At 34.8% G+C, this 23,182-nt stretch overlaps 2 protein-coding genes across 7 annotated transcripts; one reads left to right on the top strand and one right to left on the bottom strand.

Moving 5' to 3' along the window:
- Positions 1-22: 22 nt before the first annotated feature.
- LOC100265361 (organelle RRM domain-containing protein 1, chloroplastic) lies at positions 23-7,426 on the top strand. Its single transcript, XM_002264128.4, has 10 exons — positions 23-505; positions 600-697; positions 847-1,087; positions 1,178-1,275; positions 1,363-1,428; positions 5,997-6,086; positions 6,454-6,522; positions 6,607-6,713; positions 6,814-6,957; positions 7,158-7,426. The coding sequence occupies exons 1-9, from the start codon at positions 132-134 to the stop codon at positions 6,898-6,900; spliced, it is 1,230 nt and encodes a 409-aa protein (XP_002264164.1). The 5' UTR covers positions 23-131; the 3' UTR covers positions 6,901-6,957; positions 7,158-7,426.
- Positions 7,427-7,959: 533 nt separating this feature from the next.
- Positions 7,960-17,696, bottom strand: LOC100243069 (vacuolar protein sorting-associated protein 4-like). Of its 6 annotated transcripts, none has more exons than XM_059741482.1 (9): positions 17,580-17,696; positions 16,479-16,986; positions 15,003-15,108; positions 10,950-11,148; positions 9,686-9,754; positions 9,521-9,595; positions 9,276-9,374; positions 9,010-9,165; positions 7,960-8,409 (listed from the first exon to the last, which is right to left on the bottom strand). In XM_059741482.1, the coding sequence occupies exons 2-9, from the start codon at positions 16,951-16,953 to the stop codon at positions 8,395-8,397; spliced, it is 1,194 nt and encodes a 397-aa protein (XP_059597465.1). In that variant the 5' UTR covers positions 16,954-16,986; positions 17,580-17,696; the 3' UTR covers positions 7,960-8,394. The 6 variants fall into 6 exon arrangements, with proteins under 6 accessions (XP_059597465.1, XP_010658766.1, XP_010658768.1 ...); XM_010660464.3 differs by having other exon boundaries at positions 7,960-8,300; positions 17,580-17,695; XM_010660466.3 differs by having other exon boundaries at positions 7,960-8,300; positions 17,572-17,619.
- Between the last annotated feature and the right edge of the window lie 5,486 nt (positions 17,697-23,182).

The raw sequence follows: 23,182 nt of genomic DNA, 5'->3' as shown, positions 1-23,182 counted from the left end.
GAAATAAAGAAGGTCGTGAGATGGAGGCAAAACTCAACCCCTCCAAAACCATAGGGCGTTTAGATATTTAGAGCGTGGAGTAGATTGTGAGGGGTGAGTGTGGGCTGTCAAATGAAACATTGAAGTCTGCTATGGAAACTCTCTGTCCCTCAGCCACCACCTTCAACATCACCAGAAAATTCTCCCACAAAATTCAGTCTCAAGCTTCCTCTCTCTTCCACACAACCCTTGCATTTCCCAGTCCATTCAAAAACAACTACAACAACAATCTCTTGAATCTATCTTATTCTTCTTCTTGTTCCATTTCTTGTGTTTCTTCATCTTCATCAACAGCAACAAACGCAGTATCAGCATCTACAACTTCCACTTCCCTTGCTTTCTCTGCTTCAGCTGGCGAGCGGCAGCGCCACTGGATGGTGCAAATGGAGGCTCCTCCACAAGTGCTTCGTTCCAAAGCTGAGATTATTGATTACTATGTCAGAACCCTTGAAACGGTTCTGGGCAGGTGGGTTTGTGTTCTTCTTTGTGAAATTAATCGAACCCATTTCGTTTCTCTTCTGTTTTGGGCCTGAATTGTGCTTCAATTGTGGTTTGAACAGCGAGAAGGATGCTCAGATGTGTATATATGATGCTTCTTGGGATGCCCCTTTTGGTTTCTGTTGCGATATCGATGCAGAAACTTCTCGCGAGCTTTCTGGTTTGTTTCTAGTTCTTGTTCACTGTTCTTTTCTTCCACAGCTTCTGTATAGGACCCTCAATCATTCAATTACAGCATAGGGAGTGCTCAAATGCTTTGCTTTTATGCCAAATGGCTTTAATTAATTTGTTTGGATTTGTGCATTGCAGGTTTACAGGGGGTTTTATCTGTTAAACCCGACCCCAATTTTAACTCTGTGAAAAAGGACTATACCTTTTCGAATATTCAACTGGGTAGTGTGTCAAACTCAGACATTGGAAGTCCTCAATTATTTCCTGCGGGGAATTCCAAGTACTGGCTTGTTCAAATGGACAGACCAACAGTTGGAGTTGTTACCAAGGCGCAGATGGTTGATTTTTATGCTCAAATACTAACCAAGGTTTTGGGAAAGTAAGTATTGATTGTTTGAAGATCTGTTTACTCTGTTTTTCTGTGCCATTTTATATGTGTTTTCCTGAGAAGTTAGAGTTTCTTCTGTAGTGAGAAGGATGCCCAAATGTGTATATATCACATTTCCTGGCAATCTGATTTTGGGTTTTGTTGTGAACTTGATGAGGAGTGTGCAAGAGAACTGGCAGGTTAGTTTATGCTATCATTTTTTTTTTGTATTTCCAATTTATTATAGGTAGATACTGTCACTTGAAGAGATGCTCCTATGACTGCAGGTGTGCCTGGTGTTTTATCAGTTCGCCCAGATGAGAACTTTGAGTCCAATAATAAGGATTATGGAGGTTTGTCCTTTGGTTTTATTTCCTTAGCTGTGAATTGACATGTCATCTGTTTGTGGTAGCAATCCAGCAAAAATTATGTCTTCTATTTCTCTGCTCTTTTTTCCGGCTTGGAACTTCAAATCTTAGTTTAGAAGTTTCTAGATGATATCTTCTGGGTATTCTGTTGTCATTGATAATTTCAAATCTGAAACAGTTCGTTTCCTATGTTGTTAGGCTATCACAGCTTAATGGTCTTTTGTTGTCATATGGGTCTAAACATACACACAAATGCCTGTTAATATCATAGAAAGTGTATGGTTTTAAAGACAATAACCCTGATTCTCCAGACCACTAAAATATCCATGACATCAAATTTTGGTGCAAGCTCCTGGATGAGTTTCATTACTTATTTTTATGTGTAAAGAAATCTGACCAACTTATCTGCAAGTCTCAGCATGTGTCAGTATGTACCAATTTGTTTTTAGACCAGCTATGTTGAAGTCCCTTGCACCCAAGGCTTCATATTCTAAGCTTCTCTTTGCATCTAACATTTCTGAAACTTCTCCATATCCAATGATCAAAACTCCAAGCCCCCACCCCCATAAGCCACTAGTCTCATGACCAGTTCTAAGGTCAATACTTGTACTTAAGAGCAGCCATAGAGGTAAAACCTTCATAACTTCAGGTTAAACATTGGATTATGTGTTGAGCAATCTATAACTGGTCTTAATTTGTCAAAGTTTCAAATGACAAGATGAATTATTACAGGTGTGTGCCAAACTTCCACAGTGCACTTTGAATTTGTGAAAAGCTTTGAATGGTTGAAAAAATTCAAAACCTTTTAAGCTATTTATTTAAGGCGAGACTCTCAAAGTAAAGTATTATAGTGTTCTTCAAAAATTCTGTAGACTGTTGGAGGGGTTAAAAGAATTCCTGCTATGTGGCTTAGTATGCAGTTTTTACAAAGAGAGAATTTCTGATGGCCGGTGGAGCACCAAGATAAGGAAGTGGTAAATCAAGGCAATCATAAGGGTTACACTGGGATCTATAGGATTAGCATGTTAATCACCACTGACAACGCAAGAGAATGTAATAAAATGCTGGAAAAGTTTCTGGAATGAGAGAAGAATAGCAGTGGATGCATTAATCTTTTGTAGTTGCCCCTGAGGAATATGCAGTGTATCTTTGTAAGGGATGCAAGATTATAGATTGGGTCCAATTTCATAATATTCTTAAATAATACCATCCAAGGGAGACCAAGTTCAGGTACAGGCAATTAGGTTTTAGGGGATTAGAGGATACAAATGCCATTCTAAAAGTGGAATGAAATAATTGTTATAGAGAGGTTTAATAGGAAGGAAGTATTGTTCACACTGCTTTTATGATGCCAAGAGACTTTGATAATGGATATTTGGTTATGATGTATGTGTGTATGTGTGTGTGTGTGTGAGTGAGAGAGAAAGAGAGATTGTTCACACACACTAAGGGTTTACCTAGTATGGTAACATTTGGTGAAGGGTAGGTTATTTTTTATAAAAGTTGGTTCATATGAAATATTCACTTTGTGCTACGTTTGTTGTATTATTTCTAGCTTATGGTTCATTTACATGCCCTTGGAGTCAGATGAGGAATGTCGCACAAAAATGGAGTTGCAGATGGATACCAAAAAAAATAAAGTGATGCTTTGAATCCAAAAGTTTTGAAGCAAGCCAGCAAGAGTATCCAACTTGTTGATGAGTAAGGGAGGATTGGGAGATAGTATGGCTGTGCAAAAGTACACAGATAGCATACAGAAGGCACTGAATGAAGCAAAATAAAATGCATCTACCCAAAACAACCTTCATAAAGACATAACTATCCACAATTGAGGCTATTTAAAAAATCCAATAATGTGTAATTATTATTATTATTATTATTATTATTGTTGTTGTTGTTGTTGTTGTCCAACAATGTGTAATTATTATTATTACTACTACTACTACTACTACTACTACTACTACTACTACTACTACTACTACTACTACTACTACTACTACTACTACTACTACTACTAATACTATTGTTGTTGTTTTTTATCCTAAACAAAATGTATTAGAAATTGGGTAAAGCAAGTATTTGAGAAGGATGAGAAATCCTCCCCAAATTTAAAAAAAACTAATAAAAGAAATGGAAGATTAAGCCTTCTCCAAAAAATAAAAAATAAATAAAAAGACCTATACATCTATATAGAACCATATGAGAATATACAACAAAAACCTCCCACCCCTCCATCAAGATTAACACAGCTCCTTCAAACAGAAATCGAAACAAATCCCCTCTCCTCTCTAAACTAACCCTTATGACTTAAACATTGAAAGCCAGTCAAGTTGAATAACATTGAGAGGAATGCCCTTAAACAATGCATAATTATCCATTCCCAACAAAGCATGGGACCACTCTAATGGGGATTTAATAAAGATTTCCCTCAATTTGTGATTTGACAGCTCTTCTTCATTGAAAATCCTTTGAATACGCTCTTTCCACATGCATCAAAACAGGAATAAGTGAGACATGTACCAAACCTTACTTCTCTTCTTATCCAAGCCCTTAAACTTCCACCCGAGGAGAAGATCTTTCACTGAAACTAGAAGCATCTGATTCAGACCAAATGATTGCTAATAGAAACCTGAACATTTTAATGGCTCAAGATATGATCAGTTGATTCATCACCATTTTTACTGAGAATGCATCTGTTTAAAGAAAAGATATTTCTATAGGCAATGAATATGTGGAGCGCACATTATGCACAACACTGATAAGTGACTTGGTTCAATTCATGATTGCTTTAAGTGTTGATCTGAGTTAGAATGCCTTATAAGTGATCTAACATATCAAGTGTTGGAAAGGGTCTGAGATTTTGTTTATGAGTCAATTGGAAAATCATTAATAGTTTCCTAATAGGACATATTCTTGTAAGGGAGTTTCCTATTATCATAAAGGAAATATCCTATTGTGAGATCTGCTTTTAGAAATAGGTATCTTTAACAATTATACAATTAGTTTCTCATATGGAATCTTCCTGTGTAATTAGGAAAATATGTGGAAGAGATTTTGACTTGGAGAGAAAGTCTCTTTTTGGGTGTAATTGGGACTTTGAGATTTGAGAGCCCTAGGTTGTAATTTCCTTATATAATAGTGGAAGTTCTTCTTTATCTTTGCCTATGGATGTAGGTTGTAGGCTGAACCACGTAAATCGTTGTGTGCTTTGCTCTTTTTTTTTTTTTTTTCATTTTCTTATTTTCTTCTCCATATTATTATTATTTGTTGTGGTTTTTCACAACATTAAGGCTCTAGAGTTTCTTCACGAGGACTTTTAGAAAGTCATAAGTTTGATGAACCTGAATATAACTTTTAACTCATTAATTAAAGTCCCCTGAAAGCCTGATTTTCAGGCTGTCAAAGTGGAACAAATCCACCGGCTATATTTACCTGCCATAATTGCATACAAGAAGCCATCAGCTACATTTTCTCAGTAGCTGAGATTATCTATATGAATTCATGAGTATGTTGCTGCAGTATTGGACATAAAGTAGGATGATGAACAAGACTCAATAAAGATTCGTCCTTTGGTTGCTGCAGTATTGGACATAGCGGATCATCTTTTTTATGTGGTTGGCACGGGACTCAATAAAGTGGAGGTTGTCTTAGGTTGACAGCCAATGTAAATCCATCCGTCAAACTGTCATCTATATAAACCCTGGAAAGTTGAAAACAGAACTTGTGTTGTCAACCCCAGAAATTATGATGAGGTTCAATTAAGTTCTATAGAACTTGACTGCTTCTAGAAAGAGGCCATGATCATTAAGTTGTTGAGGAAAAAGATCTAGACATGTTTAACACAAGGATAATCTTTTTGTTAATTAATATGGATTCAACTGTTCAGCCATGTTCAGCTAAATAGTATAGCCAGCATAAGTACTTGTTTATTTATATTTTTTTATTGCAACTTTTTTTGTTTAAGCTTTTTTATTTTATTTTAAGGGAGACGAAGTTTGTTCTAGTACCTTGTAAAAAGTTGCATTTAATATCTGAGTTCTTAGTGGAAAATTTGTGTGTTTCAATATTCTGAATTACTATTCTTATTTTTATTTTATTTGTACATGCAAATTGTCATGTATTTCATTTCAATAACCTTTAGAGGCCGTGTGAGAGTGATTCTAGTTAATGCATTTTTCTTTTGTAGCACTTTGGTTAGCAACACTTCCATGAGAAACACTTCTAGAGAGAATTGCTTAGTGCTTGGAGATGAACAAAAAAAAAGTGCTTTGATAGTGTTTTTGATGATGTATTATATAATAAAAAAAGTCATTTTTGGAAGAATCATCTTCCAAGTGATTGTCTAGGAATCAATTCAAGTGATTCTCTAGATTTTTGGAAGTGATTTTAAAAAATTTGTCAAACACCTAATTTTTGTAAGAAAGTGCTTCCATGTATTAGAAAGCACTTTTAACCCCTTTTAAAATCACTCGTAAATGGGATCTTAGTTTAATTTAATATTATACCATTCCATGAATTTTACCTTGTAGAGTAACAAAATATGCATTTTCCAGGTGGTAGTTTACAGAATTCTACAGATTCACTGGATTCTATGGAAGCAAATCAACCGACAAATATAAAAACTAAGAAACTTTTTGTAACTGGTAAGTTGCAAGTATCTAGTTTAAGACATTTTCTGCTGGTTTATTTTACTTCTCCTTGCTCTTTGTTGGTATTTGTCTTTTAGTCTTCTAAATATGAATTATATCTGCATGTACTTGTGATGTTTTGACAAGTCTATATTTTGAATAATGTGAATGATGTTTAGCGTGGGTGGACCAAAAAATAAAAGCTCTGAAACATCAGAACTATTAGTATCTTCCAAAGTTTTAAATCCTAGAAAGTAAGCCCTTGATTGAAGTTGGAATTTAAGGCTTAGACGAACAAACCACCCCCCCCCCCTTCTTTGTTTTTTTTTTCCTTTTTTCCTTTCCACTTAAAGCAGTGCTGGAAATACTTATTTTTGGACAGGGCTATCTTTCTATACATCTGAGAAAACCTTACGCGGAGCATTTGAAGGATTCGGTGAACTTGTTGAAGGTATTTTTCACCTTTTTCCACCCATCAAAATAAATTATTGATTCATGTAGCAAAAATGAGCTGATGGATTTCTTTTCTTGACAGTTAAGATTATAATGGATAAAATTTCTAAAAGGTCCAAAGGTTATGCATTTATAGAGTATACAACTGAAGAGGCTGCTAGTGCAGCTCTCAAAGAAATGAATGGCAAGGTAGGTTCAGAGATGAGCCCTTGTGTGATTGTAAACTCAAATCTGATTCTTCAAGATAGAGAAAGACTTGACTCCAACTTTCTGTTGGTGGTGCTTTCAGATTATTAATGGGTGGATGATAGTTGTTGATGTTGCCAAGCCAACCCCACAAAAGTACAGCAGGAGCCGTCCAAGACCAGCAGTCTGACATGCGAATCCCTGCCAAAACAAGAGGGTTCTACTAGTATAGGCAATCTGATAAAAGGTCAGTATCATCAGCTGTACGGATTTTTCAGAACATACTAATCCTGTAGTAAGCAGAATTAAAGAACCAAAGCATGAGGAAAATCTTAAGATTGCTAGGTTCAGTGATGAGTGAGAACTGGAATTTTTTTTTCTTCTTTTGGGTTGGGGGGTGCTGGCTATACATGATTTTTAACTTTGAATTGGCTGCTGGTTTTGCAGGACTGTTGGCTGTTCACCAGATTAATTGTGAATTGAGTAGTTGGAAAAACCTTCATCTGCCTTAAGCCTTCACATATTTTATTGAAGATTTGAACTTCATACCTTGGTGGAGAATTTTGTGCACTTTATTAAAGCCTACCTGTCCATTGCCTTTCACATGTCTAATTGAAGATTCATCAGTTTAGATTCCATAGCATTTCTATTGCTAATACATTCTTATTTTAAAGTGCTCACTATCTAAGAAAACTGGGTCTTGGATTTTGGAATCAGTCTTCTTCCCCATATTCATGAATCTTTCATGCACCTACAGCTTTGCTTTGAAGGAATGCAAAAAAGGTATAGGTTGACTAAAGCTAGAAAATGCTACTTACTGTTACTGTTACCAGTTATATAATAATCTGTTTGGTTTGACACATTCAGTCACCTCTTGGCCACGAAATAAACCTAGAGGTTGGACTCTCTACTTGTCTGTTCGTCTATGACAGTCTGTTTTGACGGGAAATGAGTGTAATATGGTACAGTAATGCTATAGCGTACCGGGCCTATTTTCCTGACAATTCCCTGCAAAAGAAGAAAAAAATGAAGTAATTTCCTACTGTCTTTGATGACAATAGAACTGTTCAACTGATGCCCTTTTGTGTCAGAAGCTCCTGCATGATGAAACCCATAGCTCTGTTTTGTGGACCAAGCATTCAAAAATATTCCAATGGTATTGGTGGGGAAGGAATAGTCCATGGACTGACTCATCTTCATTATATGTGACAGATAATGATCAAATAATCCAGCAGTAGTTTCCAGGACATTGACAAAAGCCAAAGTTGTTGGCATTATTAATCATGCTGAAATCAGTATCACCACTTTACAACATCCACCTGATTTGAAACAGGCAAAAATTAACATTAACACACAAGTATTTTCCCCCTCTTGGAAGGGCTGGCAGGATTTACAATGCCACCCAGATGGCAGCCAAAGGGCTCAATCAATGAGGAGTCCTGTGACTAAGATCCAAAAGGGGCATCATCCCTCCTCCCCGAACTCCTTTGTGAATCTATTGTGCACCTCCAGATCTGCTTTGCTCACTGTTGGTCTCTGTCTTGCTAGTACTTTTTCAAAATCAGTCCTTGAGATGGGCGGAGGGAGGATCTGCCAAGTCATCAGTAACCAACAAGGATAAATTCAGTCACCTTTCAGGATGAAAGAACCCAAGCAATTAGCTGAAGCTAGAAATTGCAGTTCTTTAGAAATCCCTTTCCTGAGAAAAATAATGAGGAAAGAAAATGTATATATTTCATTTTTATTTATTTATTCAGGCATGCTATTGCTGTCAAAGTAGTGAATAATGTGTGCTCAATGATTGTAAGGCATATTATGCAGACCTTTCTACAACTACTTACTGCAAAAAATGTCATTTTCCTGTCATCCTAAGAAATTGTGAAATTAATCAACAGAAAGAACAATGTGATTTTTTCGGGAATAATATCTGGCACTGGATTTTTTGAAGCTCCAATGCTAAGTTTCATTCTAGGAAAGTACTAAGAAAAGGAAAAAAAAATGTTAAGCCAAAAGACGTTCTTTTGTTTGGCTTACAATGGAAAATACGAAAGAAAATCAAATTTAATTAATCTTTATATACAAGAAGAAAAATAAGAAAAATAAGTAAAATAAGTTTGGAGTTTGAGGAAACATGTAAAAATAATTTATTAGCTTTAAATCTGTATTTAATTTTCTTTCACTTTTTTTTCCCCCTATTTTTCTCTATATTTCATTTTCTCTGCATTTTCCCTCAAAATTTCCAATTTTCCAATAACCCAACATGAGGTGAATGTAGTTTCAGTTTTCCACCAATCCATACCTTTGAAGCAAGGCCTTGTGCTTCAAGTTCCTGCAAAGTAACCTGAACAGCTCCGCGTTGAGTAGGGCCACAAGGGACCCAGATGCCATTGGAAGTTTTTACAAAGTAAGAAGCATCCTTAGTTTTCCGAACAGGTTCAAATAGTACATCATTGACCTATCGAATAAAGAAAAGAGGATCAGCCAACTACTTTCAGCCACATAACTCAGTAAGAAACTGCTAAGCAAGAAAAAGGGTTTGCATCTGATACAAAACCTGAAACTTACACAAACAGAAATATCTGAACCAGAGAATCCATCAGTTCTATAAGCCAGGTGTTCAAAATCATGTTCAGTCAAGTTATGAGGGGTGTCTCCCAGATGAACCTACACATAGCCATCAAGATCCATAAGGCAACCGGTCAAACAAATAATGTTCTGTAGAAACATACAGTAACATAATACAGAACTATGTCATGATGAAATTATTGCTCTGGTTGTCTAAGAAGAATGCATTAATAAAATCCCATTACCTTAAACATGTGCTGCCTTGCTTTCAAATCTGGAAGAGGAATGTAGATTCGCTTGTCAAATCGCCGTCGGATGGCCTGCAAGTCACTTTAACTTTAGCCCAAAAGTAGCAATTCTGACAATCTCAGATAGGTAAAGTTAGTTCTACAAGATAAGATTTTTCTCACCTGATCCAGGGAATAGGGAGTGTTTGTGGCTGCAAGAACAAGAACTTTCTGATCATTGTGCCCTACACCCTAAAATGTAAATAGATAAAACCCCATTTGAAAATGAGAAGCGAAGAGCCCGAAAAATCTCTACATGAGTATGCATAGGTGTGTGTGTAAATGAGAAGCAAAGAGCCTGATCAATCTTTACATGAGTATGCATGGGTGTGTGTGTGTGTGTAAGAGAGAGAGAGAGAGAGAGAGAGAAAGGAGGGTTGGGGGGAGGAGGGTGAAGTAAGCATAGAAGTGTGTGAAAAGAGAGAGAGCAAGCCTAAAATTTAAGTCATTCATTTGATATGCTATAAATTTAGAATATGTGGTATACTGAAATCAGGAGCTGAGATAATAGATCCTTTGCAGTTTGCATATCTGTGTGTGTGCCATGCACACATGTGCGCATGTGTTCATGCACATGTGGCATGTGTGAAGTAGAGAGCATAAAATTTAAGTTGGTACACTTATATCAAAACTTCTGTAGTACATCCTTTGCAGTTTGCACATCCCAGTGAGAAGAAAACAAATAATCCATTAACCAAACCTTCACAATCCCAGTTCCCTGTTAGGTCAGAAACCAAATCTTAAGAAGACATAAGTCAAGGGATCACGTTATGCTAGAAATTTAGTATATGTGGTATCATAAGCTACTGTAATAGATCCTTTGCAGTTTCATAATCATTAATGTCTGTAAAATGAAAAAAAAAAGACTCCATCAACAAGATCTTTTCAATCCTGGCTTCTTCAGTAGGGTCATAAACCAGATTTTAAGAGACACTTGGACCATAGATGAGTTTCTGATTAATCAAGAAGAGGTTTCTGAGCTCTTCTAAGTTAAAGATGCATAACAAAAATAACCAACATTAACCTAACTCATATGTAGCAAACCAAAGAGTTCAGAAACCTAAGTGGACATTGTCATGGACTGCACAAAGTTGGAAGATGAAATCAGCAGCCCTTACTTCGCTACCCATCAGTAATACATATACATGATTTTTAAGATACAATAAAAATTTCTCATTGTACCAGTCCATGAAATAAAATTCAGTGAAACTGATTGCAAATATATCTCCAAACAACTACATCTCAACACCCCAACCCTCAAATGCACTCCACAATCTCCACATGCAAATGAGTATGCATTTACATACAAATTATATCAATGAGGTCTAAGCATAATACTTGTAAACAGAAGGAAGATTAAGGCTGTTCTTATCCATTATAAGAGTACCTGCATCTGAACAAGAAGCTCTGTTTTAATACGTCGGGAGGCTTCGCTCTCATTGCCTTCACCTCGTTGGCCACATAAGGAATCAATTTCATCAATGAAAATGATGGAAGGAGCACTTTCACGAGCCATTTGAAACAGATTTGAGACTAGCTTTTCACTTTCACCCATCCATTTTGAAACTAGATCAGATGAAGACACACTGTGGAAAGACAATATTTGGCATTTGTGACTTTGTAGGCTCAAGTCTATCAAAATAAACCTGTATCTATGATATTAAGCCAACCCTTCTTTCGTTTGTATTTATGGATTTGTCTCTACAGAAGGTGCAAAGCACAAATATGCAGGATATGGGTTTAAAGTTATTATACAATCGCTGCATGCATGAAAAGACTGCCAAACATGTTTGTTTTGTACAATGCCAATATATCATATGCATTTCACCAATTTATGCATTTAAAGACATAAATAACATGCAAATGCATTTTCCAGGAAAACAAAATCAAATGGATGAATAGCTTCAATAAGATTTCCCATGGAAATCTTTTTCTATGACTAGCAAATAAGTTTGCCAGTAAAGTTTTGTCATTTATATTACATATATAAATATTCCTATCAAAAAAAATATTACATATATAAATAGTAGGCATAAATTAATTAGTCACAAATTAGCAAGTCAATAGAAGAGCACGCTAGACAAGTTTTAAGGTTTAGCAAGTAGTTACTGCAACAGTTTGCTACTATATCAGGCTACTGCACTGAACCATTGTTCATTTATTGAAAGTAAACTACTGGGGTTTTCTTCTCTTTATCTTTAATTTATAGTTCAAGTGTAGTTAGAAGTTTTTTCTTCGGTCATGACCAGCTATATCATAGATTTGATATATTCCTCTAGATATAGACAGCTTTAAGCTCAATATTGATGGCTCCATAAGTAATTTGCATGCTGTAATGTTAGGTCGTTGGAAATTCTGATTGCTGTATTTGCAGTGCAGGAGTTAAATATATGGGAGATGCTTCAGTGGTGTTACTGACTGTGACTTTTAGAGATGGTCTTCTTTTGGGCAGTCTGCTATGGGATTAAGAGATTTCTTGTAAAATGTTTCCTCAGGATAGTTATAAATGCTTCAATTAAAGGTCCCTGATAGCATCTCTATTTTAGTGTACAACATCTGGAACATTCTAAATCATTTGAGTTCATAACTTGATAAGAAACCACATTTACTGAATTGGTTGTTGATTTGCAAAGATAAAAAGAAGGGGGGTCTAGGTATCAAGGAGTTATCCATTCTCAATAAAGCCTTACCAGGAAAATGGTGCGGGAGATTTGCTTTGGAAAGGGATGTCCTATGGAGAAAGGTCATAATGGGAAAGTTTGGGGAAGAGCCAAGAAGATGGCACTTTTAGATTGAGTGGGAAAGCTTGGGGAAAAGCCAAGAAGATGGCACTTTTAGATTGAGGGGAAAGGGTATGGTGTTGGCTTGTTGAAGGTAATAAGAAAAAGATGAGAAGTTTTTAAGGCTAGGACAAGGTTTGAGGTAGGCAATAGGAAAAGAATCAAATATTGGCAAGATGTGTGGTGTTGTAATGTTCCTTTAAAGGACTCTTTTCCATCTCTATTCTATTCTCTTTTGCAACTTCCAAGGAGGCTTGGGTGGATGATGTTCAAGCTATAGAGGGCAGGCTGGTCTTGTGGAACCCATGTTTTTTAAGACATTTCCAAGATTGAGAGATGGATAACATTTTTAAATGCCCCTTTGAAAGCTTCATGTGTTAGGAAGGAAGAGTAGGGAGGAGGATAGAATAGCATTTAAAGGCTAGGGAGAGTGAGAATTCTCCATTAAGTCTTTTACTCTACCTTGGAGTTAGTGGGGGAAAACTCTTTTACCTCAAAGATAGTGTAAGGCTCTTGGGCTCCAACCAAAGTGAGTTTCTTCATGTGGAGGCTGCATGGAGAAGGATCCTAACCATAGACCAACTCAAAAAAGGGGATGGTTCTTGGCGAGTTATTGACATATGTATAAAAATGCAGAAGAATTGGCCATCTCCTTATCCAATATGCAGAAAGCTAGGATACCGTGGCACTTTTTATTCTCTTCATTTGGCACCTTACAGATTCTTCCTTCTTCAGTGAAGGAATTGCTAGTAGGTTGGCATGTGAGTTTTGTGGATAAGAGAAGAAAGGCCTGAAGAACAACTGCTTTTTGCCCATTCTAGACAGTTTGGCAGGAGCATAATCAACCAACCTTTAAAAAGGTGCAACACTCGAATCAATCTCTTAAGGATTCCCTTATAAGTAACCTATACCTGTGGTCATGAGGGTCTCTTCAAGATGATGTTCAAGCTGGTTCCCATTCCCGCTAGACTTCATTCAGTGGTTGTGCTCTTAAGTAATTAAAACATGGTTGTGGTTGTGATTGTTGGTTGTATCTTTTTTCTTTTTAGATGTATACATTTTGTGTACTGGATGTGCACCCTTTTGTCTGACTAGAACTTTTAGTATATTCTCATTTTCCTATAAAAAATAAATAAATAACTTGTAGGCATGTTTTCAAAGAAGCTAATAAACTACCTGATAGTACAGCTAGAGCAGATCATGATATTATTGCAGCTGACATTTTTCCAAGGAATAATTTTATAGGTAATACATGTGAAGAAGCTGAGGTACTATGGTATCGAGAAAGTGTAACTAATCTTTACTTTTAATAATATTCTTTCTCTTTACCACAAAGAAAAAGGAATTAAAAAGGGAATAGATAAGAAAAGAAAAGCAACTCCCCATGTTTTTAAAAAATTCTATATTGAAAAGAGGAAAACATTGAATATCTACCAGAAAACTATACTTGTTCTTAAAGTTTCACAAATCCAACCACCAATGAAGTATTAATTGATCAAATAAGAAGGAGAAAAAAGAAGGGAAAATGTTAAGGCTTTCACCACCACTAGATCTCAGCCAAAACCAGTACAACCTGTCAGCCTGCTGGCTGTTAACAAATAACAAATATAATACAATTACATTTCAATTTGTTTTTCTTTGTCAAACTTACCTATTTGATAACTCAAGTTCTTCAATCACTTGGCAAAGTCCTATTCCCATTGGTCAGTCTAGTACAATTTCTCACAAAGTGAAAACAACACAGAGAAACTTAAAACTCAAGTACCTTTAAAAACAAAAACCAAAAAAAAAAAAAAAAAATTCTGGACAAGAAACTCTAGTAGCACTTTAATGCACTAAACCCTTCTGAATTTAAAATTTCAGATCTAAGGATTTTTAATCAAAACCAAAGGTGTCATTCTGTGCCTTCTAGGGCACTTAAACTTTTTTATTTGCTACTTCAATATTTCAAAAATCAACCTCATTTTTATTTTGTTATTATCATTAAGCTGATTAATCCTATCTATCAAAAACAAAAAGAAAAATAAGCTGATTACTCCTCCAATTGAACAACTTGTGAATTTAAATACATCGCAAACATTCTGGAATAGTTTTACTTCCATGAGCAAATGCTCCTCAAGGATGAAATGTACTATTTATAACACATTATGCTATATGGTTATTATGAGATGTCAATAGGCATGCAATAGTTTCCCTTTCATGTCGAGGATGAAATGCACTATTTAGAACACACTACCATGCTATATGGTTATCATGAGATGCCAATAGGCATGAAAATCATGAATAAACAATCAGGTTTAATTCTAATTTTTCATCCACACCATCCTCAATGCAGTTTTAAATTGAAACTATCAATAAGAACCCTCATAATCTAATTTCCTTATGATATTGACATTATGAACCATAACTGAAAGACAAGCTAAAGAATTCCATAAAAGAAAGGAACTTGAAAGAGAAGCATGGAAAAGATACCAAATTAAAAAATAGAACATAAGATGGAGAAGTGAGCTGGATAATTGAATGAAGCAACAAAAATACAATGACAATGAGGTGAAAATGTTAACTGGAGTCCAGGATTGCTTATGAAATAGATGCTTACTAGCTTTGTATCTGCTATAGTAAAGTAAACGGCTAATTTTAGATGATTATGAATATGCTACCTGAAGAATGTTGAGTCTGCTTCTGTTGCAACAGCCTTGGCTAAGTATGACTTTCCTGTTCCAGGTGGACCATACAATAGAAAAGCCCTCCAGGGCCGTCTCTTCCCTAAACTTGAGTAAGAGATCAAGCAAATTGTTGAACACGAAAAGGAAAAATAATAACCATTTAGCATTTTAAGTTTAACAGATGATAAAGATGAAGCAACTGAAACCAGGCGATAGCTTAAATGATAGCATAACAATGCAAAAAATGGGTATCTTGTCTCTTTCAAATTTCATTGTACAAATGTCAGCAAAGATAGCATGCCCTAAGGTCATAGGTGAAGCAGATCCTCTTCTTTGCATAAAGATTATACTTAGAAAAACAAGGCCCAGAGACTGGATTGAAAGGGGAGAAAAACCTGAGAAGCGTTTGCTTGTGAAGAACTTAAAATGCATAGCTGATGAATGAAACATTTCTTCACTAGCAGTGTCAACATGGAGGGTAGTAAATACCTTCTTATTATGAATCAATCATATCTATGATTGTCTTTTTAGGAAAGTGTCATAGCATACACCCATATCAATAAGGGATCTTTCATGTGATTAACTGAACTGAGATTGAAACTATAATCTGATAAATAGGTTTTCAATTCAAATTGAAAAAACTTGGAAACCTCTAATAATCCCATGTCTCTGACAATTTGAATTGGCTCCTCACTATGGTTTTCGACCTACTCATATTTCACAATTGTCAGCATAAAAATTTATAGAACTTCCATTGCCATGAATTTTGTTGCAATGGCCACTTACATGCAGTATATGCTCCTTCCAGTATACACAATAAAGCCAATTATACAGATGATAGCAAGCAAATAGTCTTGCTACAACACCACACTACAACATAATCATTATCATCTGCGGATCCAGTTTAAATTTGTTTTGCTTCTTTGTTTTTTCTTTGTAAATAAAACAATTTTAAATTTCACTTTCTCAGTCATTATTTTTAAGCCAGCATTTTGCATTATCCCTTTAACTAACCAATATGCCCAATAACATAAATGCATAGCAACTACATGAACTAAAACGACATCTAATTTCACCTAAATAACCCATCTTAATAATCCATGATCCCAAGTAATTAAGAACAGTATAGAAATCAGATTTTAACATTTTACAAGTAAGAGAAAGGAAATTTAATTTTGAATTCTCCCATTATAATCCACGAGTTTCTGGTCGGAGTGTGCTATAAACCCAATGGCTATTTCACACTTCAACTCGAACCACACAAGAAAACCATATGGCACCCAGTTCTGAAAAAGGAAAATTACCACTAGTTGTACTTATTCTGCCAATGGTGCTCCCTGATATTGTTATACACATGTGACTGTGCACGCATGTACCAAACTGATATCCCCTTCTCAGATAGCCACATGGGGAAAACGAGTATATAGAACAGACCGACAAAAAGGCAGATATCAGGATTGAGGAACTAACCAGTAAAGAACTGTGGGAACTTAACAGGTAATATGACAGCCTCTTGCAGTGCCTGCTTGGCGCTCTCAAGCCCAGCCACATCACTCCACTGCACATTTGGCTTCTCAGTGATTATAGCAGAATTAAGCCCAGCCCTAAGCTTGGCTTGCTCCGCATCATCCCCATCCCCCCCATCTCCATTCTTGGGCTTCGTTTTCGGTTTTGCAGCCACTGATGCATTCCCCCCGTTTGAGGCTGGACCAGTCCCCCCATCATCAAGAACAGCCCTGATCTCCTCTGCCCGCCTCAAATATTCAGTGAATTTCTGAGTAATAGCTTCCTTAATCTTAGGATTCTTCTCGTATTTCAAATGCGTCTTGAAGTACTCTAAGGCATTCATATAAAGCGGAAACGCCTTACTATAATTGCCAGCATTATCTTCCTGAACTGCCTGCTTAACATACTCTATAGCTTGCTCCTTAAAATTGCTATACATCTTCCAATTAGATTAAATGCATGGAAATCAAACCTGAAACAGCTTTGCACGATCAGACCCATAATCAAAATTGTTAATTATTGATAGAAAATTTTTATGAATAAGCAGAATGCCTTAAACAGTCCAACTAAATCGAAATCCAAAAACCCAATACTCAGAAATCATCATTTCCATTGTTTTCCTGAGAATTCTAATACTTCGAATACAATCCGATTCTAAGAGCTCATCGATTGGATCAAACGCACAAAAAAAAAAAAAAAAGATAACCAAAAAATTTAAAACATCTCAAACGAGATCGTACCCACCCAACCCTTGAAACACCTTGGCTTCAATCAAATCGAGAAACCCAATACTCAGAATGATAAACAAATCAAACCCAAAAGGATCATTCACGCGATGCTTGTCGGATTCTGAAACCTCAAAAATGTAAAACCCTCCAAATTAAAATTTTGAAGAAATTTCAAACCGGAAATCAAAGAACAGATATTGGTCTATGGAAAAACCAATGGGTCCAAAAGGATCTTCTTTTTGGTTTTTTTTGGTCTTTTTTTTTTTTTTCTTTTTGTGGGAAAAGAACGAATTGTGAAATTTGGGAGAGTATTGTAGAGAGGAAAGTGCCTGATCACCTATTTGATTTCACATTTGGCGGCTGAGGGGGAGCTAATGAATAAAATAATGTTTTATATCAGGGTTTTATAATGATAATATATGAAGTAGATATTTTATTCTGTGTAGAATCTGTAGATCAGCTAGATCCTCCCGTTAAAGCGAGTACGCCTATTTTCGTGTGGCAGCAAATATACTTTCAAATAAGATTTTAAATATTAGTAAACACGGTCTATACTTAAATTTTACAAATATATCAAAAATATAAAAAAAAATACCGATAAAAAAAATAGTTCAAAATTCATAAAAACATTTATAAAATTTTTTAAAAATTATAAAATAAGTAAAAATATACATATTAAAGTTATTTTATAAATATAATTAACCTAAATATGATTTAAAATAATATTTATCAAATTTTTATAATAAAAAAAATTAACTTAAATTCCTTTAATATATTTATATTCATTTATTTTAAAAATTAAAATGTATTTCTATTAAAATATGTTTTATTACATTTTAAATAAAATAAATTAATTAATTTATATAAAATATTTTATTTGAGATTTAATTTCTAAAATTTTATTATAAATTTGTGGTGTCAACTTTTTCTATTAACATTAATTTATTTAAATAATTAAAATTATTAATAATTTATCTTATCAAATTAAATTAAATTTATAAAATATTAGGACTTTATTATTATTTTTTTATATTGTAGCAATTTTTTTGTAAAATTATATTTTTAATATTTTAAAATAAAAACATTTAAAATTAAAAGGATAAATAAAAAAATAAAAAGTGAAGTGATAGTAATTTTTTAAAATAGAATTAATGAGATAAATATGAAAGTGGTTAAAAATAATAGGATAATATAAAAAAAAGATAATATAAATTTAAAATAAAAGATGAATTAAAAATGAATAATTTTAAAATAAAAAAATAATATATATATATATGTTAACCCAAGGGTTCTCTTAATCGGATTTTGATGATAACAAATTATGGTTAAGTGACTAATTGTTTTAAATGGTAAAGAATTTCATGTATAAATTCGGAAATTCATCAAATGACCAAATGGATATAAGATCAAGACTTTGGGAAGACTTTTGATCATAGGAAACAAATGTAAGATGAATGCATGGGCGCACTTAGGATTTTCATACCGTTTCATGCATCTTAGAAAACTCGGTTTATCCTTTAAAACTTCGATTTCATTAAAACCCGATTTTATCAAATGTACCTTAGGCAAAACCTTTTAAAATTGGCATATTATTTCACCTAAAGACCTTGCCTAAGTGTTGGAAAAGAAAGAAATTGAAAAAGATAGGTTTTCGGGGCCAAAAGGCTTAACCGGTCGAGGCTCTGGCCAACCGGCTCAACCGGTCGAGGCTCTGGCCAACCGGCTCAACCGGTTTGGGAACCGGTCGACCAGTTACCCTTGTTTGATCGAGGTCCAATCGAGGAGTGCCAAAAACACTCTCTCTCATCTAGTAGCTTCCTCTTCCCGGTTGAGGTTCACCCCTTCCCGGTTGAGTTCTGGTCAATGTCCAGTTGAGGCAACGGTAACCTATCAAGCATTAAATGCTCCAACGGCTAGTGAACCGATCGACCCTTAGCTCGATCGATCGAGACTCCCTTTTGCTGTTTTTGATTCCCGATCTTAAAAACCTATAAATTGAGAGATCCACTTCATTTATGAACAAGAAAACACTTGGAATCAATTGTCTACCTACCTGTTCTTGACCAAAAAACTCTCTTTTCTTTCTTAATGCATTAAATCATTACTTGCATATCCTTTAGTGCACTCTTGTGTGTCATCCTAGGTTTGTCTTGTATTTGAACTATCCTTAAGCTAGGTTGAGGGATTCATTCTTGTAAAAACTGAGTGTTAAAGCCTTCAAAAGGTTTGAATCTTGAAGAAATTGTGTAAGAGTCCATTGGAGCCGGAATCCAAGTGTAAGAAGATTGGAAGCTTGGTTGAAGCTTCAAGTTAATGGAACCCTCACTCGATTAGGAGATTGAGGAGAGTGGACGTAGGCAAGGAAGTATCGAACCACTATAAAACTTGAGTTTGAATTCTCTAACTCTATCTCTTTATTTTTGTCTATATTGTGCTTGAACTTGTTGTGTTTTGAAAAGATTTTAAAAAACCCAATTCACCCCCCCCCTCTTTTGGGTGTTTTTTTAATTAAGGATAACCTTTATTTTCTTAATTGGTATCAAAGCTAGACCTCTTGTTTGAGACCTAACAGTCTAAGAGGAAACGTCTATTCCATCAAGCTCATCTCAGACTGAAATTTTTGCAAAACATAAAGCTCCATTTTTTATGGGAACCGACTATCCCTATTGGAAAACTAAAATGACTTGGTTTTTACAATCAATCGATTTAGACGTATAGGATGACATTGAAGATGACCCAACTTTTCCTACTAAACTAGTTGATGGAGTCTTGGTTCCAAAACCCAAGCAAGAATAAAATGAGTTTGATAGAAGAAATTTTCAATTAAATGCTAAGGTTGTTTTACTTTGCAATGTGCTATGGATAGAAATGAATATAATAAAATATGTTAATGCAAATCAGCTAAAGAAATTTGGAGATTACTTGAGATAACTCATGAAGGAACAAATCAAGTGAAAGAGTAAAAAATTAATTTACTTGTTCATAACTATGAATTGTTTTCAATGAAACAAAATGAGACTATTGTTGAGATGATTACTAGGTTCACCGACATTGTCAATGGTCTTGAAGCTTTGGGAAAAACCTACAGGGAATCTGAGAAGGTGATGAAGATATTGAGGTCTCTCCCATCAAAGTGGCATACCAAGGTCACCACAATTCAAGAAGCAAAAGACTTGACTAAGCTACCTATGGAAGAGCTCATAGGGTCATTGATGACATATGAGATTAACTTGGCAAAGAAGCTACAAGAGGGTGAAGACAAAAAGAAGAAGTACATAGCTCTCAAAGCTACAACCAAGGAAGAAGAAGATGTTGAAGAAGAAAAACCAAGTGAGGAATATGACAATTTAGCCCTCATCACAAGAAAACTTAACAAATACATGAGGACTGAAAGGTTTAAAGGAAGAAAATTCACCTCTAGAAGAGACCTTTCTAAAAAGGAATCCTCATCTCATGGTGATAAGGAAAAATGGGAAGAGAAAAGAGATTTGGTGTGTTTCAAATGCAAAAAACTGGGACATATCAAATGTGATTGTCATCTCTACAAAAGTGAAGCCAAGAGAAGAATGAAAAAGGCAATGATGGCTACTTGGAGTGAAAGTGAAGAATCCTCTGAAGAAGAAAATGAGAAAGAAGTGGCAAACATGTGCTTCATGGCAATAGATGATCTTGATGAGGTAAACTCTAACTTTAGTGATGAAAATATGCATGATGTTTTTGAAGACTTATGTGAGGATTTTGAAAAACTTAGTTTAAAAATAATTCTCTTAAAAAGAAAATTCAAGAACTTGAAGAAGTGAAAGAAAAATTTTCAATTGTTGAAATATCTAAAACTCATCTTGAAAAAGAAAATGAGATTTGAGAAGTGAAAATGAGATTTTGAAAAAGAAAAATGAATGGTTGACCTCCTCTCTTTCAATTTTCTCTTGTGGACAAAAATCTTTTGAAATGATCTTAGCTAGCCAAAATGTGTTTTTGATAAACAAGGACTAGGATTCAAATCCTCAAAGAATCAAAAGTATTTTAAAAATTATTTTGTAAAAGAATCCTTAAGTGCAAGTCCTTCTACTACTTGCAACTTTTGTGGAAGATGAGGGCACATTAGTAGCGCATGTCCCTTAAGAAATGGATCTCAAAAGAATTCAAATGCTAAGGTTAAAAATGTTTGGATTGAGAAATCCAAGATCACTAACCCTCAAGAACCCAAAAAGATATGGGTACCTAAATCAACTTGAATTTTATTTTGTAGGGTTAAAAGAAGGAAATGTGGTTCTTGGATAGTGGATGCTCAAGAGACATGACCGGGGATGAATCCAAGTTTGCTTTCCTTATAAAGAGAAAGGGAGGATACGTTACCTTTGGAGACAATGCAAAAGGAAGGATCATTGGTCAAGGTAACATTGGTAATGACACATCCTCTCTTATTGAAAGTGTTTTATTAGTGGATGGTTTAAAACATAATCTTTTAAGCATTAGTCAACTTTGTGACAAAGGTTTTAAAGTAATTTTTTAAGCATCTCATTACATCATCAAAAATATTCAAAATGATAAAACCATCTTCATGGGCCATAGATGTGATAATGTTTATGTTATAAATATTTCAAAATATGATGGCCATGATGGATGCTTTTCAAGCATGCATGATCAAAGTTGGTTGTGGCATAGGAGGTTGGGACATGCTAACATGGACCTCATTTCCTAACTCAACAAAGATGAACTTGTTAGAGGCCTTCCCAAAATAAATTTTCAAAAAGACAAAGTTTGTGAAGCTTGTCAAATGGGAAAGCAAATAAAAAATTCTTTTAAAAACAAAAACTTCATTTCAACAACTAGGCCTCTTGAATTGTTACATATGGATTTATTTGGTCCCTCTAGGACACCAAGCCTTGGAGGAAAATCTTATGCATATGTTATTGTGGATGACTTCTCTTGATATACTTGGGTTTTGTTTTTAAGTCAAAAGAATGAAGCCTTTTATGAGTTTTCAAAGTTTTACAACAAGGTTCAAAATGAAAAAGGTTTTACAATTACTTGTATAAGAAGTGATCATGGGAGAGAATTTGAAAATATTGATTTTGAAGACTATTGCAATGAGCATGGTAGTAACCACAATTTTTTGGCTCCTAGAACTCCTCAACAAAATGGGGTAGTTGAAAGGAAAAATAGAACTCTTCAAGAAATGGCTAGAACCATGCTAAATGAAAACAATTTACCAAAATATTTTTGGGCTGAGGTGGTTAACACTTCTTGTTATGTTTTAAATAGAATATTATTGAGACTCATTCTTAAGAAAACTCCCTATGAGCTTTGGAAAAACAAAAAACCCAACATTAGCTATTTCAAAGTCTTTGGGTGCAAATGCTTTATATTAAAGACCAAAGACAATCTTGGAAAATTTGATGCAAAATCGGATGTTGGAATTTTTCTTGGATACTCAACTTCAAGTAAAGCCTTTAGAGTTTTTAACAAAAGAACCATGGTTGTAGAGAAGTCCATCCATGTTATTTTTTATGAATATAACAATTCTTTCCAAGAAAGAGAGAGTTTTGATGATGATCTAGGCTTGGAGACCTCCATGGGAAAATTACAAATTGATGATAGAAGATAATAAGAAGAAATTGGAGAGGATCCTAAGAAAGAAGAATCACCATTGGCACTACCCCCTCCTCAACAAGTGCAAAGTGAATCAAGCCAATACCTTCCTAAAGATTGGAAGTTTGTCATCAACCATCCACAAGATCAAATTACAGGTAATCCATCTAGTGGGGTAAGAACTAAATCATCTCTTAGAAATACTTACAATAATCTTGCTTTTATTTCTCAAATTGAACCTAAAAATATAAATGATGCTCTAGTTGATGAAAATTGGATGATTGCTATGCAAGAAGAATTAAATCAATTTGAAAGAAATGAAGTATGGGAATTAGTGCCAAGACCTTC

This window comes from Vitis vinifera, chromosome 13 (genome assembly GCF_030704535.1).
Source record: "Vitis vinifera cultivar Pinot Noir 40024 chromosome 13, ASM3070453v1".
In the NCBI taxonomy this organism is placed as follows: Eukaryota; Viridiplantae; Streptophyta; class Magnoliopsida; order Vitales; family Vitaceae; genus Vitis; species Vitis vinifera.
Note: the sequence above shows the minus strand (reverse complement) of the source record. Positions and strands in the feature narration are given on the sequence as shown.

Excerpts from the sequence above, each read along its gene's own strand:
- LOC100265361 (XM_002264128.4), top strand. The coding sequence starts at position 132 with ATGGAAACTCTCTGTCCCTCAGCCACCACCTTCAACATCACCAGAAAA. Across the intron at positions 698-846 it reads AACTTCTCGCGAGCTTTCTG|GTTTACAGGGGGTTTTATCT; the intron begins GTTTGTTTCTAG and ends TGTGCATTGCAG. Across the intron at positions 6,714-6,813 it reads TCAAAGAAATGAATGGCAAG|ATTATTAATGGGTGGATGAT; the intron begins GTAGGTTCAGAG and ends TGGTGCTTTCAG.
- LOC100243069 (XM_010660464.3), bottom strand. The coding sequence starts at position 16,953 with ATGTATAGCAATTTTAAGGAGCAAGCTATAGAGTATGTTAAGCAGGCA. Across the intron at positions 9,755-10,949 it reads AGCTTCTTGTTCAGATGCAG|GGTGTAGGGCACAATGATCA; the intron begins GTACTCTTATAA and ends TTTACATTTTAG. Across the intron at positions 9,596-9,685 it reads CTCCCTATTCCCTGGATCAG|GCCATCCGACGGCGATTTGA; the intron begins GTGAGAAAAATC and ends AGTGACTTGCAG.